Raw genomic sequence first — 23,031 nt, 5'->3', positions numbered from 1 at the left:
TTTTAATATTTGGCCAACTTTAACACTCCATACCTTACAACTAAATTATAATCTTTTTCCTCTCGCACTCCCACTACAAAGCTTCGTTATTAAGATTATTATGTCTCGAATTCGCTAAGGATTTTATAATATCTACGAGGCCTCATCAGATACCATTACGTGCACATTCGGGCAATTCGAGGCTATTCTGTCCACATCTGTTCTAGTAAGCTTTAGGTATTTGCATGTTGACTTTGTATTGGCCATTACTGCGAACGCCAGCCGGGTTCCGTATTTTCTAAGTAGCTCCTCTTAGGAGCATGATCCCAATGCGGGAATGCCGCCATTAAACTCGTACCGTCCGACCGAGCCGCCCGATTCCCCTGTAAACGACTCGGATTCAGATGTCGACCTGGATCTGCAAGAATTGGATCCTACCACCTCGTCGCATGCCTCCCGACTCCTTAGACGCAACGATAGTCCCGAACAGCGAGCGCCACGGATTGCGTTGAGAAATATTCGTATGGGCGGTCTAAGACGGGTGGGGAATCGAAGTCGCGGCTATGGCGAGCTTGGCCGCAGTAGGGATGGGAATGGTGACGCTGCAGACTTGCTAGAGGATGATATGCATGGGCAGCGTTACTCGGATGGAAGTCACCATGCCGGCGATGAAGCTCCCCTTTTAGACGAATATGCGCCTCGCCCCCAGAGACGGTCGTTCGCCAGTGATAGACTCCATGGTCTGGCTCATATCGGCTCTTCTTTAAGGCTACCTAGTTTTATGTCAAGCACAGGCTCAAATCGGCAAGATGACGACACGGCCAATGATAATAGGGAAGACGACCCTTCGACGTCGAGGATCGTTGCCGTTGGTTCTCTTCAATCTATACGTTACCCGCCAAACCTCGTCTCGAATGCGAAATACACAGCGCTCACATTTCTTCCTATTACTCTCTATAATGAATTTTCTTTCTTCTTCAACATGTATTTTCTACTAGTGGCCTTATCGCAAGCCATTCCAGCCCTGAGGATAGGCTATTTATCCACGTATGTTGCGCCGCTTGCGTTCGTTCTTGTTATCACAATGGGAAAGGAAGCATATGATGATATAGAGCGGCGTCGGAGAGACAATGAAGCAAACTCCGAGGAGTATGTTATCCTACAGTTTAGAGAGCCAGACCATCAAAACTCAGCCTCCCGCCATCCCAGAAAATTTAAACCAACATCCTCACAGAAAGCAGATCGCCAGCCACTAACCCAAAGGGACCGGTTGTCAGATATCCAGGAAGAAGAAGAACAAGCGGAAGGCCAAGGTCTAGGTTACCCATCGTCCTCTGTACAAGAAGTTAATAGGAAATCCCGAGATCTTAAGGTTGGCGATGTTCTCAAGCTTAGCAAAGGCCAGCGCGTTCCTGCTGATGTTGTTATCTTGAAATGCTCGACACCGGAGAGTCCACAAGCCCAAATCCGGGATAGTGAAGACGTAGAGTCAGAGTCGTTACTGGTTAACCCTTTTGACACAGATGCCGACCAAAATAATTCTTCTCCTGGAAAAGGGAAGAATCCCGAGGTTGTCAGTTCGGATGCCTCTGAAGGTACATCCTCTGGAGAGACATTCATCAGGACAGACCAGCTTGACGGTGAAACGGACTGGAAACTTCGTCTTGCGTCCGTCTTAACTCAAACCTTACCTGTCGAAGAGTTTGTCCGCATCAAGGTAATCGGTGGGAAGCCGGATAAAAGGGTCAACGAATTTGTTGGTAAGGTCGAGCTAATGGCGACAAAACACGACGTCCTGAATAACCAATCCGATGAAAGTAGTATAAGTGATAGGGGCAATTCTGCTCCCCTATCAATTGATAATACTGCCTGGGCAAACACTATAATCGCCTCACAAGCAACTACTATAGCTGTCATCGTCTATACCGGACCGCAGACACGATCGGCGCTTTCCACCTCGTTATCACGGTCCAAGACGGGACTACTAGAATACGAGATCAACTCTTTGACTAAAATACTATGCGCGCTCACGCTGGCACTATCCGTTATTCTCGTAGCCTTAGAAGGATTCAGTAATACCGAAGGCAATATCTGGTACGTGAAGATCATGCGATTTCTCGTATTATTCTCGACTATTGTCCCGATCAGTCTTAGGGTCAACCTTGACATGGGAAAGAGTGTTTATTCGTGGTTCATTCAACGAGATCCTGGTATCCCGGGCGCGGTAGTCCGGACCAGTACGATCCCGGAGGATCTAGGGCGCATCGAATACTTACTCAGTGATAAGACGGGAACTTTGACTCAAAATGAGATGGAAATGAAAAAAATACATGTGGGTACTGTGTCCTATGCCAACGAGGCAATGGACGAAGTGGCGGCGTATGTAAGACACGGCTTCATCGGAATGCCGAATGATACCGCGCTCGTCACACCTTCGTCTTCTTACAATACGACGGCAGGGGTCACTGCCACCAGAACACGGCGGGAGATCGGATCCAGGGTCCGGGATGTTGTTCTAGCTTTAGCTCTTTGTCACAATGTGACTCCTACCGCTGAGGAGGAAAATGGGCAAACAGTCACTTCATACCAAGCTTCTTCCCCAGATGAAATAGCTATTGTACGATGGACCGAATCTGTCGGTCTCCGCCTTGCACACAGAGACCGCAAGAAGATGGTCCTTGAATCAACAGAGACGGGAAAGATTGTCGTGCAGGTTCAGATTCTGGACATATTTCCCTTTACTTCCGACGGTAAGCGTATGGGTATAATTGTTCGATTTCACGAGCAGTCGAAGCCTTTTCCCTCGAGCTCAGATAATGGAGAGATATGGTTCTACCAGAAAGGTGCTGACACGGTGATGGGGTCTATTGTGGCTGCGAATGACTGGCTAGATGAGGAGACTGCGAATATGGCCCGGGAAGGCCTAAGGACTTTGGTGGTTGGACGAAAAAGGATATCCTACGAACAGTACCAAGACTTCTCGACTAGCTACCAGGAAGCTTCTTTGGCGATCAGCGGCCGTAATGCTGGAATGCAACGTGTGATCTCGGAATTCCTTGAGCGTGATCTTGAACTCTTGGGCGTCACCGGTGTTGAGGACAAGCTTCAGAGGGACGTAAAACCGTCTCTGGAGCTACTTCGAAATGCCGGTATCAAAATATGGATGTTAACAGGCGACAAAGTTGAAACGGCAAGATGCGTTGCTGTCAGTTCTAAACTTGTTGCGCGCGGACAATATATATATACGGTTGCCAAACTCAAGCATAAGGATAATGCACAAGACCATCTCGACTTCCTTAGAAGCAAGACTGACGCCTGCTTACTAATTGACGGTGAAAGCTTGATGCTTTATCTGACGCATTTCAGAGTCGATTTTATTTCAGTGGCTGTGCGACTACCAACAGTCGTTGCTTGCAGGTGCTCGCCCACGCAGAAGGCCGACATTGCGAAACTGATCAAGGAGTTCACTAAGAAGCGAGTTTGTTGCATTGGTGATGGCGGGAATGATGTCTCCATGATCCAAGCCGCAGATGTGGGAGTTGGTATCGTCGGCAAGGAGGGACGACAGGCCAGTCTCGCAGCAGACTTCTCCATAGAGCAATTCTGCCACCTCACCAAATTGTTAGTGTGGCACGGTCGAAACAGCTACAAGCGAAGCGCCAAGCTCGCCCAATTCGTCATTCATCGTGGACTTATCATTGCTGTCTGTCAGACCATGTATAGTATTGCCATTAAATTTGAACCAGAGGGCTTGTACACGGTACGTTTCTTCCATACCCCCTTTTTATACAATGACCTCGTCTTACAGTCTACAGGATTGGCTTCTCGTGGGATATGCCACCGTTTATACAGCAGCACCGGTACTCTCTCTCGTTCTAGATAAGGACGTAGATGAGAATCTGGCGAACCTCTACCCCGAGCTCTACAAAGAACTGACATCTGGCCGTTCCTTATCTTACCGTACATTTTTCGTCTGGGTCTTCGTGTCAATATATCAAGGCGGCATGATCCAGGGCCTATCCCAAATACTTACCGAAGTCGATGGTCCGAGAATGGTAGCTGTTAGTTACACGGTCCTCATCCTAAACGAGCTCCTAATGGTGACAATTGAGATCACGACCTGGCACCCGGTCATGATCATGTGTATTGTTGGAACTTTCCTTTTCTACGTCGGATCGATGCCGTTCCTAGGCGGATACTTTGATCTTGACTTTCTTCTTAGCTGGTGAGTACTCTTTTCCCGTCAGTGCCGCTAGAACGGCTAACTGATCTATGTTGTGACAGGGGCTTTCTCTGGCGTGTATTGGCCATCGGTTCGATCTCTCTAATACCGCCGTACGCCGGGAAGTTGATTAGGAGAACCATGAAGCCGCCCTCGTATAGGAAGGTCCAGGGCATATGATAATATGTCTATAGAAAGAAAAGAGCATTGGCTAGGCGTCTATGGGTTAGGGCTCGTTATTTTATTTTATTTTTGCCCCTACATGTGACTATAGTTAAGTTTCACGTGCATAGAATTGTCTTACAAAGGGGTTCCAAGGATGCGATTAGAGATGGACTAACCCGTCGTTTCCTCATCTATTCCCCTTACTGCTTGCTATCTTGGGGGGGGTTAATATATATATATATATATATTTCTATGAGAAAATTAGGTTGGTCAAGATGGAAAACCCCCGCAGCGGGTAAATTTGGCGGCGCATATGATTAGTTGTATCGAAGCTGTACCTAACACAGGTGCTGAATGGAAGTCAAGATTTGAGTGGAGCTATCCTTTTTATCCCGCAATTAGGTTCGCGGGCACCTAAGTAATTGACTTGCAGCCCAGCTCCCCGCATTACAGGCCCATCCACATATATACTAAGACGGGTTATGATGGACTAGGTACATACATTTCGTCATACTGACTAAGCAATTAGTTTCTCTCTATCTACAAAGTACTGGTTAAAGCAAAGATGCTAATAGCATAACTAGTTTGTACAAATTATTTTTTATATTTTTAAATATTTTAAATAGGAGAGATATAATATTAGGTTAATTTGTCTACATGCGGCGTGGAGAGAAGCAATAGAGGGGAAGCCTTTAGCAAGAACTTGATATCCACCCATCGACGCACGCATCCACTGAGTACATATCATACCTTTTCTTATCAATCCTGTGGCGAGCTGGAGCTCGCAGCCCCACATCATGCGTCCGCCAATTTTTAAAGTTTCCAAATTATATAGATCCGTATTATACCCCAAACAACGGATAATAGAGACATCCAGATCCTAAATTCTCAGTCTTGCTAGAAGAAGGGAGATTCGTAGCGGATCATCGGCCCATATTTACGTATAGAATAAGGGGGGATCACGGCGCTATTTTCTCGTTGCGGGATAGGTCTGCATACTTAGAATAACTAGCAGTTAGGCCTAATTTGTCTATGTAGGGATCTCGCCTTTTTTTTTTCTTCGCATCCCTGTACATGAGACTGCGCAGTGTGTGTGTATATACATATATACTGCTAATGGAACATTTTGAGCACGACTTAAATACCTAGCTGCCGCTCTAGCAACTCAAGATATTACATACATAAACAACAACGAACCCAACAACTTGCAAATGTATGCCTAATATGTAGGCAATACCTAAGCTCCCAACTACATATGTACATACTTAATATTTAATACCTAATACCTAATACCACACTACCTGAAGCATATTGTAAAAAAAAGCTGCTTAAGCTGTCAAGATGCAATAACGGCTTCTGGCGTCATAGGTTCGGTTCCCGCATATTTAGCGGCAAAGTTTTCTTTAGATCTATTACTAGGTATTTCGTTATTTTCTCTCTGGGGGAAACTTGGAGTTGCGCGGAGTTATGATGGCAAAGCTTGCAGGCTTGCGGGATTGCGGGTCTACCTAATGGAGTAGCGATGGAGAGAGGTACATATGTAATACGTACATAGGTACTAAGGACTAAAGGTACTTATTTAGACTAAAATTTCACTAAAAGCTGCTTATAGGTAAGGATGTCATGCGATCGAGAAAAAATTAAGTCTAACCTTGTTAAGGTAGGAAGGTACCCTAAGCCAGTAGGTAAATTCCTTGTTGCCCAGTGTACGCAATGATGCCAAACTACAAAAAGCGCCTCTATGAATTCTTCATTGAGACCATGCATAGAAGTTCTGTTCTGGTCCCCGTTCCATGTTCCCAATCTCCACATCAGAATTCGAATAACATCTTTTTTCCCTTTGCTCCCCCTCTTAAGTTTTGTTCATCTCCTTCTCCTCATCCATATCAGTTTATCCTATCGAATCTCGTAACACCGCGAGGTCTCTAAGCTATTAGCTACTAGCTCGAGGTTTGTCTCGAGGTTTGTCTCGAGATTTGTTTGGATACTTCAGGTGAGAGCTATCTCAATCCGATCTATTTGCGCCAGAAGTCGAGGGAGGCTTGTTATTTATTTATATATTTATTTCATACCTAAAGCTAACTACGTCAAATTTGTTAAATATAGTTTACAGGTTTCCCTTATATTCCCTTTAGTAACACCTCGTTGCTCCTTGTACCTTCGAATCTACTACGCCAACCACCTCCAACCACCACAATGGCTGAAAGCGGGGAGAAAGCTACCCGCGAAGTGAAGAATCACATACTCTTCGAGATCGCGACCGAAGTAGCTCATCGCGGTATGTCGTAGAAACACCGCCGTAAGCTTCCATATTCTCTAAACTAACATGAAACTCAGTTGGCGGTATATACTCTGTCATTAAATCTAAGGCGCCCGTTACCACCGCCGAGTATGGCGACCGATATACACTTATCGGCCCTCTCAACCATCAATCAGTACGTCACTTTCTTTTTTCTTTTTTTTTTCTTTCAGCGTAGCTCCCAACACACTCCTCTAACCAAAACTAGGCCGCTGTCGAGGTTGAAGAGCTAGAGCCAAACACGCCAGAACTCGCTGCCAGTATCGAGGCCATGAAAAACCGGGGTATTGGTATACTCTATGGACGATGGCTCATCGAAGGAGCTCCTAGAGTACTATTAATCGACACCAAGACAGCATATAGATATTTGGATGAGTGGAAAGCAGACTTGTGGAATGTTGCCAGTATTCCGGCCCCACCAGGCGACGATGAGACTAATGAGGCAATTGTCTTTGGATATTTAGTTGCCTGGTTTCTAGGAGAGGTAGGTTTTTTCTCTCGCCCGTTCGGCTTAGGACCTGACTAGCTGACTGTTTTCCCTCCCATATAGTTTGTTTGTCATGAGAAGACTAAAGCCGTTATTGCTCACTTTCACGAATGGCTTGCTGGTGTCGCATTGCCGCTAACTAAGAAGCGGCGCATAGATGTCACCACCGTCTTCACTACACACGCAACTCTTCTAGGCCGCTATCTTTGTGCTGGTTCTGTCGACTTTTATAATAATCTACAGTGGTTTGATGTCGATGCGGAAGCTGGGAAGCGTGGTATCTATCACCGTTACTGCATAGAACGCGCTGCTGCACACTCTTGCGACGTCTTTACCACTGTCTCACATATCACGGCTTTCGAAAGTGAACATTTGCTCAAACGTAAGCCGGATGGTGTGCTGCCCAACGGACTTAACGTCACCAAATTCTCGGCCATACATGAGTTCCAGAATTTGCACCAACAGTCTAAGGAGAAGATCCACGACTTTGTCCGGGGTCACTTCTATGGCCATTATGACTTCGTGCCGGAAGATACCCTCTATTTCTTCACTGCTGGACGTTATGAGTTCCGAAATAAGGGTGTCGACATGTTCATCGAGTCGCTTGCGCGTCTTAACCACCGACTAAAGTCCTCCGGAAGCAAAACAACTGTCGTAGCATTTATAATCATGCCTGCGCAAACTACCTCGCTGACAGTAGAAGCACTGAAGGGTCAGGCAGTCATCAAGTCCCTTCGCGACACTGTCGACGTGATCGAGCGCGGGATTGGTCGTCGTGTCTTCGAACGGTCTTTAAGGTGGCATGACGGAGATCCGATGCCTGATGAGAAAGAGCTTATCACAAGCGCCGATAGAGTTGTTCTCCGGCGCCGTCTCTTTGCTATGAAACGGCACGGCCTACCACCCATCGTCACACACAATATGGTCAATGATTCGGAAGACCCTATTCTAAACCAGATTCGACGGGTCCATCTTTTTAACCATCCAACAGATCGCGTTAAGATCATTTTCCATCCCGAGTTCCTCAATTCGTCTAATCCAATCCTACCTCTAGATTACGATGACTTCGTTCGCGGCACAAATATGGGTGTTTTCGCTTCTTACTACGAACCGTGGGGCTATACTCCTGCCGAGTGTACTGTTATGGGTGTTCCCAGTATCACCACTAACCTATCTGGCTTTGGCTGCTATATGGAGGAGTTGATCGAGAACTCGGCCGACTATGGTATCTACATTGTGGACCGACGCAACAAAGGTGTTGACGACTCGGTTAATCAGCTTGCCTCACACATGTTCGATTTCTGCCAAAAAAGTCGGCGGCAACGGATCAACCAACGCAATCGAACTGAGAGACTTAGCGACCTCCTAGATTGGAAGAGGATGGGAATGGAGTATGTCAAAGCCCGGCAGTTAGCCCTGCGACGAGCGTACCCAGGATCATTTTCCGGCGACGATGAGGATGACTTCATCCCCGGAGTTGAACAGAAGATATCACGACCCTTCTCGGTCCCCGGCTCTCCTCGGGACCGTACGGGCATGATGACACCTGGTGATTTCGCGAGCCTGCAAGAAGGAAGGGAAGGCTTAAGTACGGAAGACTATGTGGCATGGAAATTACCGTAAGTAAACCAAGAACATGCGAGTTGGGATATTGTAGCTAACCGATGATGATGCAGGGAGGAGGAAGACCCAGATGAGTACCCGTTCCCATTGACGCTCCGAACGAAGAAGTCGAACGTCTCTGGATCAGCATCGCCTCTCCAGCTCAACGGGAACCACTAGGGACTGGTAAGCATTGGATGCTCGGGATAAGAACTGCGCGTTTCCGAGAGATTTTGACAAGCTAGTATGAGGTATTAGGTTGTGGTTGGGCTGCGGTCGGTGTGGCGGGAGGGAAGATGATTGGCGGGTGCATATGTATATATCCTTTGGTTGGAGGACCCGACAACAGAAGGTAACCATTGGATGTTGTTTTATAGTGATTGCATAGCACCGCATTAGCTGGCAGTTAGTAAAAATTATATATTACCCCTGTTTATATAATGTAACACTACTTTTAACGTTTAAAATTTCTCTTGAGATTACTTTTTTTTGTCTTCCATCCCATCAATATGAGGTATGAGATAGGAGTTAGGTATGTTATGTTAGGTTAGGTGTGTTATGTTAGGTTAGGTGTGTTATGTTAGGTACCTTAGGTGGGTAGGTATAGGCGGGTATTCATAAATTCATGAAGGATTATGAAGAAGTACATAATCACTACGCTGGTGGGTCCGACATCCAGGTACTTATATGCAACTTATATGCAGATATATGTCAAAGTACATGTATCTCGAGCATGTATCTCAGGCAGATTATTTGAGATAAGGAATAACGGATAGTTGAATATGATGTATCTTCGGATGCAGGTACCTGAAGTATCTGAGGTACCCATACCCCAGTAACTATGTACTGCCGCCCTTTAATTCCCCACTCTCTCGCTTTTAAACAAAGCGTCGCGAGCCTCGAGATGCATTCATTGTAAGCCAACCATTGCCGTTGCCGTGTACGTCCTTTTCTCCTACAACCGTCCAATGCACGCAGGTAGCCTTCCCGCAGGAGGAACACATGTGGTCCGAGTATGTGAAACAGACGTATGTATGTCTTTAGGTGTCTTATTAATTGAGCTCTAACGAAATCAAGCAGCGAGGCTTTCCCTTGCGAACATACCTACATATTATTTAACCCTAGCCTGGCTTCGCGATGAAGTTCAAGAAGTTCTTTCGACGTAGCAAGAAGCCGTCGCAACAGCTTCAGCCACCTAATATCCCTACTCGTGACGACTATAGGAGGGATGAGTACAACTCATATAACCCCCGCCAGAACAATTATGCCAGCCTGGACCCTCAGAGGGGTCGCGTATTCGCGCCATGGCTAGAGCTGCCCCCTCCCATATTGGAGAGGGTATTCTCTTTCGTCTGCCCGCATTGTTGCGACGAGTCGTATGAGACATGTGAACAAAGCGCCTTGGAAGATGCCTGCATGCTTTGCGACCTGCGTGATCTCTCCCACGCCGGCCAAGTATGCAAGCGCTGGAGGGTAGCGGCCGTCAAGTCCATGTAAGTTCCCCCTAGGTAAAATGCCTTTGGCAATTGAGAAGATAAATGTGGATAAGTTCGTTGCTGAGACTCGCGGGCTTTCGCTGCGGTAGGTACCATAGTATCCGTATCGATTCCGTGCATTACTGCGAACGTGAGATCGACCTCTCCGAGAAGCGGAAACGTAGGAGTCGTTTCGATCGCAATGGCCTCCCCGAGGATACCGCCAGCGCTCGGCTTCAATTGCTGTGCCGCTCCTTGCGCGAAGACCCAACCCGCCTTGGCAAGCTCGTTCAATACTTCAAGACTCCCTATATGCTGCGAGAATCGAGTAGCTCCACGTTGGCGAGGACCATAGCCGTCTTGCCCAACCTCCGTTACGTCGACTTGCCTGAGGGGCTGTACTGCGACGATCCGGCTTACCATACTCTCAAGCTCGAGGTGCAAGCCCGCTGTCCCGACCTCAGGAAGATGGCCTATACTAGCGGTAGCGAGCGAAGTTTGGAGGCGTTGAGCACTGGTACCTTCTGGCAGAACCTCGAAGTGTTGGAGTTGACTAGGATCAATATGGATCCGGCAGCGTTGCGCCACGTGCTGGCGGTGCTTCAGCGCCTGCGAGCTCTAAAGGTGTCTGATTGCAGGATCATAGATGACGACATATTCAAGTATAACGACGTGCTACCGGCCTTTCCAGCTTTAGAAGAAGTGATCTTGATAGATACACCAAGGGTCACTTCCGACGGCCTTGTAGCGTATTTGTCTAGGGAGGACGCACAAAGGCAACTAAAGGTGCTGTCTCTATCCAACACCGGTGTCCAAGCCCCTGGCCTTCACGCCGTATTAGCGCATGCTCCAAACCTGACGGCGCTCTCTGTTATTGATCAGGTCGATTCAGCGTTTCCATCTCACTCTGGGCCCATCCCTCCCTTAGTCAATTGGTCCTTGCAGACCTTACGCTACGAGATCACGGCGTCATCAACTACCCCTGCCTACGTAGGTGTCACGAGCGGTTATTATAACTACCTAGCCTCCTCCCTTTTCGCCGGAGGTTTACCACGTCTCTCCGCTGTGTACGTTCGCGATCAAAACTTCGCGGACCTCCTCCTTGGCCTTCCGCCGCCCATGCCCGGCTTTGCGGGAGGACAGCAACGTCCCAGTAGTTCAAGCAGCGCCAAGATGTTCAACATGGGAAATGGCCTCCCTTCGCCGGGACTGACAGGAGGTTTCGGAAACGTACCCCCACGCTTCAGCTCTAATAACCCCTTTGCTGCAGCACTCAACCCATCACAGTTTGGAGCGCAGCAGCTCAATCAGCCGCTGGAAGTTTTTACGAAAGGAGAAGATGATCTTGATTGGGGAAGTATTAGAAGTAAGTATCTATGACTGATTTTATGAATACCCTCAGATCGCGAATTAACAATCCTAACCCTTCCTACAAATTGATACTATTTAAACCTCATTGCCACAAGAATGCTTCCGTAATTTGCAAACGCTAACTATCTGCTTTCAGTGGACCCCTTCGATGCCTATAGCGGTGGGGGTAGCGGGCGCAAGGGCCACCGCAGTAATGGCTCCCTGAGTGGCCGGCCCTTGAGTAGCTATGGCCTTGCGGATATAGGTTCTGGGTGGCAAGCCGGTGGATCTCGAAAGGGCTCGCTTTCTCAGGCAACCAGCCCTGTAAGTTATCTGGCTGTGCCGGGCGGTCATGGACGTAGTGGAAGTACTGCAAGTTCGAGCAGCCTCAGAGACGATGCATGGCCTCGGCCCGGCAGTAGCCACGGAAAGAAGAAGGGAGACCGGGACTTATGGCGTTAAGTTGAAAACTAATTGGCAAACAAAATGGAAAAAAGAAATATTTTTCCGAGGTCACCAGGATGATAATAGCTATTTGTCGATTTCGGTGTCGGCAAAGTGTGTACACAATTGAGCTTTTCAGTAGCAGATATCAAGATTCTGGAGCTGGTAGTTAAGTCGGCACGGCGGGGAGGCGACGTCGCCTTTGTGGTAGTCATGAAATAAGGATAATGCTGTTATGATACCGAGAATTGTTAGCTACATATGTAGTGTTCATTCTATATAGAAGGCTGGCCGCAGTTATATAAGTGCTATATTACAGGCCTATTCTTAGATTTTATACTTTTCCTACCTTGTAGTAGTGTGAGTGGTACTTCCTATGATGCATTGGTCGTGTATTAATTATCTCACTATAGTCTACTTTATCTTTATGTCTAATTATCAGAAGAGCAGGACTGCTAAGTCTCAAGAAATCCTACTAACTTCTAAATTGCCCTGTTTGTCACCCCCGAGCTCCAAAAACCCACCTGTCTCTAATTTCTTCTTCCACTTCGCGCTCTCGTACCTTGCCAAAATTACTGTCATACGTAGTATAGTCTGATGGCTGGAGCTGTGCTCAACCGTCTCCGGCTCGAGTGATGTAAATGTCCACCTCCCAAAGGCCCAGTTCAAAATATACCTGCCTGGATGATCCGACGGCGTTGTCGATGCTGCGGGCTCGTCTTCACCGGAGCCCCGGACTTTCGAAGATGCTGTTAATACAGATTTGATCCGATATACTTCGTCCTTGGGCGCCGAGTTTAGTAGAGCCATTAGCTTTGTCGCATTGACGGCGCTGCCTGTCTTCCCGGAGAGGGCGACTGATAAAACCTCCACCTCGCTCTGGTGACTATGGCCATCGTCGTGGTCTTCGTCGTGATTATGTGAATGATCGCTATCCTTCCTCACCGGTTCTTCCGTCAATGTCCTCGCCAATCCACCATCAATACCAAATATGACATCAACAGGAACCCGACCCTTATCGCTCTTCACCCACGCAACATCGACCTCAAGATCGCCCACCCGATCGCGACACTCATCAAACCTGCGCTCATCGCACGTCTCCCACTTATTAAAGACAATCAGATCTGTATACCGCGCCTGTATGCGCGCCGTATAACTGGTATCCTCATATCCGCCCCAATTCTCAACATCAATCACACTAACCACGCCATCAAGCACATACTGACCCCCCGTCTCGCGCGCCAGCCGATTCACCTCGATAGCAAGCGTAGCCGGGAATGCGGACCCAGAAGTCTCGATGACGATGCGGTCGGGGTGGACTGTGTCGCGCAGCTCGGCGAGAGCGGTGCTTAATTGTCCAACAAGGTTGCAACAGATGCATCCGTTTAACAACTCCTGGACTCCGGAGACAGCGCTCGAGGATGCTAGCTGCGAGTCGATAGCTACGTCGCCGAATTCGTTTTTTAGTAGGGCGAGGCGGTAGGCGGGGTTGGCGGCGCGGAGCTGAGGGATTAGATTCAATAGGAGGGTTGTCTTTCCCGACCCCAGGAAGCCTGTTATGATGGTTATAGGAATTGGGGCCATTCCCGCGGGTACGACGGGATTGTATAGAATGGTGGGTTAAAAAGGCGATGGGGAGATAAAATATACCTAGATACTACCTAGGTATATAATGTAAATGTAAATATAAATACCTCTTAGAGTACCTAACCGTGGGGTAGGAGGGGTTCATTGGTTATTAATAGCGCGTATTTAAGCTCAAACTAAGGGAATTGACGTACATGGCATGTATACTACCTAGGTATGTTGCATTTTTGGTAAACTACATCTACCCCTAGTCTACCCCTAGTCTACCCCTAGTCTACCCCTAGTCTACCCCTAATCTAAGTACATGTAGCTTGTTGGGTAAGTGCAACTACCTATCTTTGATACTGCGAGAAGGTGTTACGGAACTAGATAATGGGATATTAGGAAATTGCCGGGCTTTGCCCAGTATTGGAAAACTTTACACAACCAACATCATTTCTACCTTCAGAAGTATTAATCAAACAGCATCGCATTAAGATAGACGTCGTTAACTACTAAAGCAATCCTTATCAACTACCTACAATTAGGCAGCCCGGTTTGGAAAGCCTTCGTCTGCTGGATATATAATGGCAAGTAGTCTTGCGTCGTGAAGTTCGCATCAATGTAGTACGAGACATCGCTAGAGCTATAGTTGGAGCCGAGAATCGCAAGAAGATCACTCTCGATGCTGCGCAATAGGAGTCAGCCTAAACTAAACCTTTCAACCCAGATCGTGATTCATATAATTGTATGGAAACTTACAAATCAACAAACACGACATCAACAACATCTGCCGTTTGGTTGTCACTAAATCCAGCTACGCCTTGAAAAAAATCGGGGATTTCGTAGTGCGGAATCTCGGAATGCACGGTGTCGTCGCCATCGGTGCCGAAGTCATCCTTGGTCGTATAGCCGGTGGTCAGGTCGACGACTTGACGTCTCGTAACCGTGGGAGATTCGTGATTGAACGCACGACGCTCTTCACTCATAAGTTCGGTGAAGTAAACAGGGATAGGGTCGACGCAGATGTCGCGTTCAACGGGCACAATGCCAACATTACGCTTCCGACTGGCACCAGCATTGTTGAGTGACTCGGTTAAGTTTCTGGCCAGGGCGTAGGGCACCTCTGGGATGTACAAAAAAATGTCACGGAACGGCGAGACGATGAACTGATCGTCATAAGTGAAAGGCCCCTTGTACATGTCGAACCGAACGCTTCCCGTGTTGGCAATGATATATCGCGGTATATCTTTACGCGATTCGTTTACGACACCCCCGGCTAATGCGTCAGACAGCAGAGGAAAGATATTTCCCGAGGCATTGAATGGTACGCATGTCATGCAATAGTCCTAATCATGCGAGAAAGTCAGTCGATATGCGTTTCATGTAATCCTATGTATAAATAGGGATCAACTATTTTGAATTCGCGCCCCACGAGGACAAGGGGCCTCTAGCATTGTAAGTCAGGGGGACGATAATCGGTGACGACTGACCTGAGGAACACATCCATACACAACGGTGAGGTTAAGTTGCTTCCTGTCATTCGTAATATCCTCTGTAACGTCCAAACCGCTATGATAGTCGAAGCTCTTATTGTACAGCGTCGCAGCATGGTACTCAAAGGTTCGACGATTCCAATCAAGGTAACGACGGGAATATACGAACGGAGAAGTAGAATTCTGCGTTGCTTTGCGAGTTGGATTAGGGACACCGGCAGGGCTACTGTTTTTACTATTGAATCCTGACATCGAGAGCCAACCGAGTGTTTCACAATATCGGCCTGGGAGAGGCATGAGAGTCTGGTCAAGAATAGGCATGCTTCACCTACCTGACTCAAGCGCTGTGCTACTACTATCAAAGACAGCAAAATCCCGAATATGACTATGGCCTCCTATATCGCTGTTAGCCACGAATCTATCTCCTCTTAGAGACAATACAAACCGATAAACTGAATAGGAGTATCCGGGTGTACTGCACGAATCGCGTCAAAGATGATAGGGAAAGTGCTCGCTTTATCAGTCGGTCGGGCAGGGTTGTGACCTAGAACGACGAAGATATCCACAGGCTCCTGGCAATGAAGGGTATCTAGAAACCATTTCTGTGTAACCATGGCCTTCGCAGGGATGACTTTAGAGACATTCGCGTTGCCTGCCAGATGTTAGGATCATGTTTCGCGACAGCTGGGGTACATATCATCGTAGCGTCTTCTCACTGGTAAAGTCGAATAACACGCCAAAGGCCATGATCCGAAGCCCATGCTGGGTAGTGAAGTATCGGTGTGTGTTGCCGATATACTGCCACTCCTTCGTCTGCCGGTTGAGTATCTGAACGTTGGACGTGAGATACTTCTCGCCCCAATACGTCGATATCTCATCCAGAGCCTGGTAGGCAACGTCGGCAAGATATAACTCGTGGTTACCAATAGTTAGCAAGTCATACCGGGCCTTGTCAAATATCTTCATCGAAACCTCGCCGTCGGGCGTGGTAGCGTCGCTCAACCCAGCGCCATCATGTAGATCACCTGGACGCCACATAAGCATACTACAAATTAGCAGGACGTTGAGTTTAACTAACCGGTGTCTACTAAAAGTAGATCAACACCCATGTCGCCAGCTTGCTGTTTAAAGCGAGTCGAGAAGGAGACGAAGTCGCCCCAATCAGCGCCATAGTTGGCTTCCTTAAGGTGACCCTGTTAAAACATCAGTCGCTGTCAAGGGGGTTCATGGAGTTGATAATGCTATGTACCTCTAACCATCCGTGGGTATCGGTCTTACACATTGACCATTAGCAATGCTGTTTTCTAACTCATTAAACATCTAAGATGTACTCACGGTATGTAGGAAGTTTAGTTGGCCCCACTAGAGCATCTCAAATTAGCATTTCGCGTTTTTGTTTTTTAATTGCTTCTACTATAAGCAAAATACTCACCTCCAAAGCTCTCGTGGGTCCGTAGGTAGTATTTATCGCATCGGGTTGCATACGCTTCACATGTCGGACGTGCTCGACGACGTGGCCCACCGAGACCGAACAACCGGAGCATGCCACAACATTGCGGATGAAACCCAAGACCCCTAGTACAACGGCCGACTTGACGGGACACATCTTGGAAAGTCGATAGTGTAATTATTAAAGAGTGTGTCGAGTTCTTTCTTGGCGATCAAGAATAGAACAGCCAAGCAAGATCTTATATCCCGAAGAGTCGGGTAAGACATGGGGATTTAAATACTACAATTCGGATTAGGCTTGCCGGCTTACCTACTATGTTCATGCATGCACATGCAGATAGCGTAAATGCAGGGGAGGATGCAAGGTCATCTGTAGATGCACTACTACGTTACGGAATTCACCGAGATTACACTACGATGACACTACATACGAACGCCTCTTATCACCACCGCACAGCCTGAGAAATTGAAAAAAGAAGAAGAAAAAAAAAAACAACTGAATATCGCACGTAGTAGTAAATAGCCTTCCTAATAGAGTAGGTGGTTAACAGATAATTGAATACGCCTACGTATATATCACTAATTGCCAACCGCCAATCATCAATCACTAAGCTCCAACCTCTCAGTTCAGTTCGAGCCCCTCCAACTTCTATAGCTCAACTTCGACAACGTGTCTCGTCGCTTCTACTATATCTTGTCGAGGTGTTCCCGGATGCGTTCTTTCGCCGTCCGTAGGCTCCACCACTCCCATCTGCCGGGCAGCATCTCTCGCGCAGAGCGTGCCCTCTACCCTGCGAGATCTCGCCCGGTAAGCGTTGCTAGGAGAGTCATCCTCGAGGTAGAACTCCAGTCTTTCTGGTCGCTGGTCTAGCCGGAGTTTGCTATTGATATCATACTCGAGATTTCTGAGCGCTTGAGCAGCACGAGATTTATCTACTGTACCGTGTATGTAGAGTGATACGACCGTCCACGCTCGTGAAGTGCTATTTTCGTAGTCGCCCACGCTAATACCGAAGGCATAGAACACTCGGTTTCTTCGGCAGATATACTCTTCCAAAAGATCGTTTAAGTTATCCATTGTTAGAAGTAAATGGCCTAGAATTGACATGTTTGGGCACATTTGTATTTTTTATGAATTTTGATAATTCCAATACAAGCCAGCGGCATGATTATATAGAAAACGAATGTTGAGAACTTGAAACTCACGTTGCGTGTTACCTCTACGTAACTAGTATAATTAAGATGGTTATAATAGGTGAGCAATCAGACGCTTTGTTTGAATCTAAAGAACCTACCAAGTCAATGCTCTTGACACTAAGTACACTTAGGCTAAGGTGGTTAACACGAAGAGATAGCAGGAAAGCGAGGTCCAATAAAATAAAGGGATTGCCGAGTATATATACTATAAACACATCCGATTCACTTGAATAGCAATCACAAACAAAGAATTGTCAAGAACGGTTAGAAACATCGAATAAACCAGACCAGTAATGGTCACAAAGCCCTAGATTTACCCTGAAAAATCCCCGTTGTTATATGACGAACCCAACAAGTAACAGCAGATGAAGAAATAGAAACACCCGAGCCGTACACTATAACCCGTAAACGATATCCAAGAAATATAAGCCCAAATCTTACCCCGACATCCACAGGCCATAGAACATGAATGAATTACAGAAGGACGAAATGTCCGGCCACGACAATAAGCCCTATGACGACGGCGAAAGCGTTCTTGGGTGACGATGCGCCGGAGACGATATAAGGAGGAGTGCTAGTGGTGCCATTGTTACCTGAGCCGGGGCAACTGGGTCCGGCGCATGGGATGATAGGCTTAGGGTTGGAGCTAGGGCACCCGGGGCCGGTGCAAGGAACGGGGACTGGCTTGGGACCAGGGATGGGGCACGGGCCGGGGCCAGAGCATGGCATGGAGCCTGGGCCGGCTGGAGCGGGGCATCCAGGGCCAGAGCAAGGAACGGGGCCGGAACCAGTGCTTGGGCATTCGGGACCGTGGCATGGAGTAGAGCCGGGGTTGCCGCCAGGAGTATATTCTGAGCCTGGGTGAGGACACTCGGGTCCAGAGCATGGCATTGGCTTTGAGTCTGGGCAGCCGGGGCCAGCACATGGGACTGGAACTGGCTTTGGCTTGGGACCGGTGCCAGGGCAAGGCCCAGGACCAGAGCATGGCCCGGGGCCAGCAGGCATGGGATGAGCAGGTATAGGATGAGAGGGAACTTTGGTAGGGTAAGCACCCGGGTTGCCCATAGGGTAACCAGCCGGCGTAGCGGTGATGGTAGCAGTAACACCGTTGCCAGTAATGCCGACGGTGGGATACCCGGTGGGCTGAACACCCGGGCAAGTGATCTCGATGGCCGTAGCAGGCTGGCAGACGGGGCAAGACACAGTTGTTACGACAAATCCAGGAGGGATAACTGAGGGAACATAGTCGCTAGGCTTGCCAGTGCAAGTCTCGGTGACAGTGTAAGTGGCCATCCACTGACCTGTCTCGCAAGCTGCCGGCATGACAGTCTCATAGACGGTCGTGTAGCGGGTTTGGGTCACAGGCGACAGGGTAGTCTTGGTGACAGGAGTCAGGATTGGGGTCAATGCAGTCGAAGTGCAAGACAGGAACTTGGCAGTGTTGGTAACATTAAAGTAATGCATCTTGGCGGTTAGGTGTGATTATTTGACTGTTGTCTGGATGAACGAGTGTGTTATAGTTGGTGTGAAATGAATGTGGTAGCCGAGATGGCAGGTAATGAATGACTGTGAGTGAGTAGTAAAGAGTGACTGTAGTGAATGAATGACTGATGATTGCTGATGATGTTTCTAAAAAGCTTTCTTGATAGACAGGATGATTGATCATTTTTATAAGCAATAGTCGTAGCTAGCATCGCGAACTTCATCGCGAACTTAGACGCGCGTTGAAGTAGTAGGCATATTTTGTCTTTAGAACCCATAACAAGATTGTAATTCCTATTAAGACTGATCTACAGGTGGAAGAATGGCTCAGAATTGTAAGGCATTCCTCTCTAATCCATCATAGCTCTGGCTAATAGGAACTTGGTGTATGGATAGGCGAAGCTTGAGACATTCAGTTGAGACTTGCCATGCTTGCTTGAGTCACTCATTTTACATTACCTACACATATCAAGTCAACAGCAAGAATCAAGGCGTTCAATACATAATGATGATCAACTCAATGCTTAATATGCTCATCTGTGTCACGATTGGCACGCAAAGCCTGGAATGCAATCAAGCGCATGTTCCCTCGTTTTTTCGACATCTCCCGCACACAGTCCGAAGACGTTCGGGAGACTTCCTAATAAGGAGTTTTAATCTCCAGAGTGACTTCTCAAGGTTGAGAATGGCAACTCGTCACTGTGAATATCGAAATGACGGTCGTGGCTACTCTGTGAATACTTTTTGATCTAAAGAAGAAAAAGAGAAAAGAGGAAGCAAATTTTCGAACTGCAAAGTTTTTATTTATTGGTGTTTTTAGGTGGGGCAGATGGGGCCAGTTGGTTGCAGTACCGTTTCCTCTATATATTAATATCAGGGGTTAGTAGCATAATGTATACAATTGTAATGATATATGAATTAAAGGAATATATGGGGCTTATCTCGCGCCTCATTCTTCATCAACCAAACCAAACCCAATTAATCCAATCTCCAACATAAACTTACATTTATACATACTAAAAATGCCAGCAGACGATTACATATCGGCAGCCGGAGCTGGTGCCCTCAAGCTAAAAGGTGGGAAGATACAGAAGAATAAGAAAAAGAAGAAGACCAAGGTTTCAAACCTTGAGCGATCCCTCACTCCGGGAGATAACTCCACCTCCACTTCCACTTCCAAGCCCAAAGATGTCGAGGATCCCCGACAACGCAATAGCAAAGATGTAGACGACGGCGGCGAAGGTGACGTAGTCGTACAGAAGACCGAGGCCGAGCGCCGGTACGAAGAAGCCAATAGAAAAAAGGTATGTTTTGTTTACATCTATGACAAACGATAAGCGACGACTTAATACTGATATTATTTTCGTCACTAGATGTTAAAGATGCTCGAAGATCCAAAGGTAGCTTCCGAGTTTCGAAAGACGCACAAAGAGAGAGTAGAAGGCCTGAATACCTATCTTTCCAAGCTTAGCGAGCACCACGACATGCCTAAGATCGGCCCAGGATAAACTATACCTTTCGGATCGTCTACCCTGAGGTTTACCCTATCTAGCTTAATAACCTCACTCGAGCCTCACTACTAGTTTGCCCAGTACTTGATTTAATTACCTAGTTATTCACGGAATGACTTCACGAAATGCTTGTTACTATTATTGTATAGAATATATCTCTGTTACGAGTCGAATTATTAGGTATCCTCCCTTGACCTTCTATGTACATACATACATACCTACATACATACATACATACGTACATATTTGTGTATCCCAAATGATTCAAAGATCCTAAAATTAAAGAATTAATCTGCAGACAATCTCGTGATATTCGTCAACAGCTGCCAGACTTTGCGAGCTCTGAGCCGACCCTTTTTCTATGCCAAATGTTTCTCTTTTTCCCTTTGCCTCCAGGTTCTAAATGAATGTAGATGCCGTCAAATTTCCATGTATGCAGAATGCCGGCGCCGGTGCTGAATATGCTTCGCTCAGATAATAATAATAATGATGATGCTGTTGCTAACGCCAGATTTCAAGATGAGATGAAAGAAAGGAATGTAATGGATCGGATCACGATGGAGCTTATGCGAGGAGTGCTCCGCCGACAACGGCGCCGATGATGACTTCCACCACTGGCCGCCTGGCAGGCAGCATGGCAGGGCCGGATTGCAGGCTTCCCTCAGCTTCTGAGGTCTGGCTCGCTTCTTCGGGTGCACCTGGAGTGACCACCTCAACGGATGTGATTGTTGTCTATAGAGTTAATGAGTTAGTAATTTGCTCTTTTGAAACGACTACAAGACTACTTGGTGGTTAAGATATAACCTAGGCGTATGTTGGTACACCGCTGGAGGCATATCAAAGGTGAAGGTAGAAGTAGGATAGGTGAGTAAGACATGCCTTAGCGCCTCCAGGAAGCGTCGATGTGAACGTAGATGTTCTAGGTGGCCTTGTAGTGCTAGGAGTAGATGCGCTTGTTGTTGTTGTCAAGGTCGTATCTATATACTGATTAACCTGATATCCTTATGATTGAAGCAGACACTGTGAATTAGTACACATACCAGGAGTGCTCGTCGTCTCAGAAGAAGACTCCGAGGTAGCTGATGATGCCGTTGTTGGCTCGTCGGTAGTTGATGTTGTTGTTGTTGTTGTGATAGGCACGTCAGACGTAGTACTCGTTGGCACATCCGAGCTTGACTCCGTAGTCGAATCCGAAGTCGTCGCCGTAGGCGTATCTACAGAGGTGGAAGTAGAGGTTTGTTCTTCCGCTGTGGTGCTTTCACTTTCACTCGTAGGGGCTGCAGAGCTAGACTCCACAGATGTAGCAGTCGTGGTAATCGTCTCATTTCCAGACTGTCTCTTCGCGAGCTGAACGATAGATGTTGCTAATTCCGGGTCACTCGCGTGAATTGCCTCCATGGCCGAGTGGTCAGAGTCATAGACGCCATGCTTGTAGGTACCAGGAAAGTAAGCATGGAGAAACTCGTGGATAGCACGGGGAGAAGTTGAGCTCAGCAATCGCGAGAAAGTCGAATCGTCACGGAGAACAACATGCTCAGTCTCGCTTTCGACCTTATCCTCGCCGGAAGGCTTTTGGTGCAAGACGGCACTGGCTAAGCCGGCCGTGACAAGCAGGCCTAGGAATAGAGTAAGGAAGAAGTGGCGGGGCGAAGGCATCTTTTCTACCACACGATGTCGAATACAGCGTTTAGGTTGGGTTGGTGTATAAGTTGCCTGCTGTTCACCTAGGAGACCCTTTTCGGAGAGAGAAGTCATATTGGAAAAAAGAATGATGTTGTTGATTGGTACGACCGTTTTTATGGTAAGCCGACTGGATTAGTTTCCGAGAAGCGAGAGAGCTAATGCAGACTATTGCAGAAAAACGCTTGGGCAGTGGGCAATGGGCGGCAAGATTTTGGGGCGACGACTACTGCAAAAAAAAAAATACGGTACTCGGTATGCAGCTCCACGGGGTTCTAGAGTTGCACAAAAAAAGGAAGCAAAGCTGGCAGAAGGGGTCGACGATATTTCCGAGAGGTGAAGACTCAAAACCCAAAGACCGAAAGCAAGTAGCCTATCCAAAAGTACACAAGTTCGTATATAATCCTTGGATAGCGTGGCTTTGACGTGTACCGATTTACCGGATGCTGTGGAAACAAGGAAGGAAAAAAAAACAAAAAAAAACAGGATCGTTATGATTTGTTCTTTATTCAATGGAGATAGTTTGACCCAGCGCTGCGAGCGCCGATAACATTATGTACGTTTGTTATGTAGTGTAGTGTACCTAAGGTATGTATGTATGAATGTACCCTGGTTAATGTAAGATAT

At 47.3% G+C, this 23,031-nt stretch overlaps 8 protein-coding genes across 9 annotated transcripts; 4 read left to right on the top strand and 4 right to left on the bottom strand.

The window, feature by feature from the left end:
- Nucleotides 1-316: 316 nt before the first annotated feature.
- Nucleotides 317-4,381, top strand: GL218_02314 (putative phospholipid-transporting ATPase NEO1; the record flags this gene model as incomplete). Its single annotated transcript, XM_033578819.1, has 3 exons — nt 317-3,739; nt 3,795-4,204; nt 4,264-4,381. The coding sequence occupies 3 exons, from the start codon at nt 317-319 to the stop codon at nt 4,379-4,381; spliced, it is 3,951 nt and encodes a 1,316-aa protein (XP_033439149.1).
- Nucleotides 4,382-6,562: 2,181 nt separating this feature from the next.
- On the top strand, nt 6,563-8,934 carry GL218_02313 (Glycogen [starch] synthase; the record flags this gene model as incomplete). Its single annotated transcript, XM_033578818.1, has 5 exons — nt 6,563-6,644; nt 6,704-6,801; nt 6,874-7,149; nt 7,216-8,771; nt 8,829-8,934. 5 exons carry the CDS (start codon nt 6,563-6,565, stop codon nt 8,932-8,934), a joined length of 2,118 nt encoding a protein of 705 aa, XP_033439152.1.
- Nucleotides 8,935-9,891: 957 nt separating this feature from the next.
- GL218_02312 (uncharacterized protein) lies at nt 9,892-12,041 on the top strand (the record flags this gene model as incomplete). Its single annotated transcript, XM_033578817.1, has 3 exons — nt 9,892-10,247; nt 10,340-11,595; nt 11,737-12,041. 3 exons carry the CDS (start codon nt 9,892-9,894, stop codon nt 12,039-12,041), a joined length of 1,917 nt encoding a protein of 638 aa, XP_033439151.1.
- Nucleotides 12,042-12,485: 444 nt separating this feature from the next.
- On the bottom strand, nt 12,486-13,607 carry GL218_02311 (putative GTP-binding protein YjiA; the record flags this gene model as incomplete). Its single annotated transcript, XM_033578816.1, has 1 exon — nt 12,486-13,607. The coding sequence occupies one exon, from the start codon at nt 13,605-13,607 to the stop codon at nt 12,486-12,488; it is 1,122 nt and encodes a 373-aa protein (XP_033439154.1).
- Nucleotides 13,608-14,123: 516 nt separating this feature from the next.
- On the bottom strand, nt 14,124-16,691 carry GL218_02310 (uncharacterized protein; the record flags this gene model as incomplete). Its single annotated transcript, XM_033578815.1, has 10 exons — nt 14,124-14,277; nt 14,352-14,938; nt 15,083-15,369; nt 15,418-15,480; nt 15,531-15,737; nt 15,802-16,110; nt 16,164-16,278; nt 16,335-16,358; nt 16,421-16,447; nt 16,518-16,691. 10 exons carry the CDS (start codon nt 16,689-16,691, stop codon nt 14,124-14,126), a joined length of 1,947 nt encoding a protein of 648 aa, XP_033439153.1.
- A 1,552-nt stretch (nt 16,692-18,243) lies between these two features.
- Nucleotides 18,244-19,195, bottom strand: GL218_02309 (uncharacterized protein; the record flags this gene model as incomplete). Its single annotated transcript, XM_033578814.1, has 2 exons — nt 18,244-18,666; nt 18,767-19,195. 2 exons carry the CDS (start codon nt 19,193-19,195, stop codon nt 18,244-18,246), a joined length of 852 nt encoding a protein of 283 aa, XP_033438162.1.
- A 1,040-nt stretch (nt 19,196-20,235) lies between these two features.
- GL218_02308 (uncharacterized protein) lies at nt 20,236-20,721 on the top strand (the record flags this gene model as incomplete). The annotated part of the gene is made up of 2 exons (XM_033578813.1): nt 20,236-20,517; nt 20,587-20,721. The coding sequence occupies 2 exons, from the start codon at nt 20,236-20,238 to the stop codon at nt 20,719-20,721; spliced, it is 417 nt and encodes a 138-aa protein (XP_033438163.1).
- Nucleotides 20,722-21,561: 840 nt separating this feature from the next.
- Nucleotides 21,562-22,479, bottom strand: GL218_02307 (uncharacterized protein; the record flags this gene model as incomplete). 2 transcript variants are annotated; one of them, XM_033578812.1, is made up of 2 exons in its annotated part: nt 21,562-21,701; nt 21,765-22,479. In XM_033578812.1, 2 exons carry the CDS (start codon nt 22,477-22,479, stop codon nt 21,562-21,564), a joined length of 855 nt encoding a protein of 284 aa, XP_033438155.1. The 2 variants fall into 2 exon arrangements, with proteins under 2 accessions (XP_033438155.1, XP_033438156.1); XM_033578811.1 differs by lacking the exon at nt 21,562-21,701 and having other exon boundaries at nt 21,727-22,479.
- Nucleotides 22,480-23,031: the final 552 nt, after the last annotated feature.

Source organism: Daldinia childiae (genome assembly GCF_008694065.1).
Source record: "Daldinia childiae strain JS-1345 chromosome Unknown Scaffold2, whole genome shotgun sequence".
Taxonomy (NCBI): domain Eukaryota; kingdom Fungi; phylum Ascomycota; class Sordariomycetes; order Xylariales; family Hypoxylaceae; genus Daldinia; species Daldinia childiae.
This window is presented reverse-complemented; position numbering and strand designations above follow the sequence as displayed.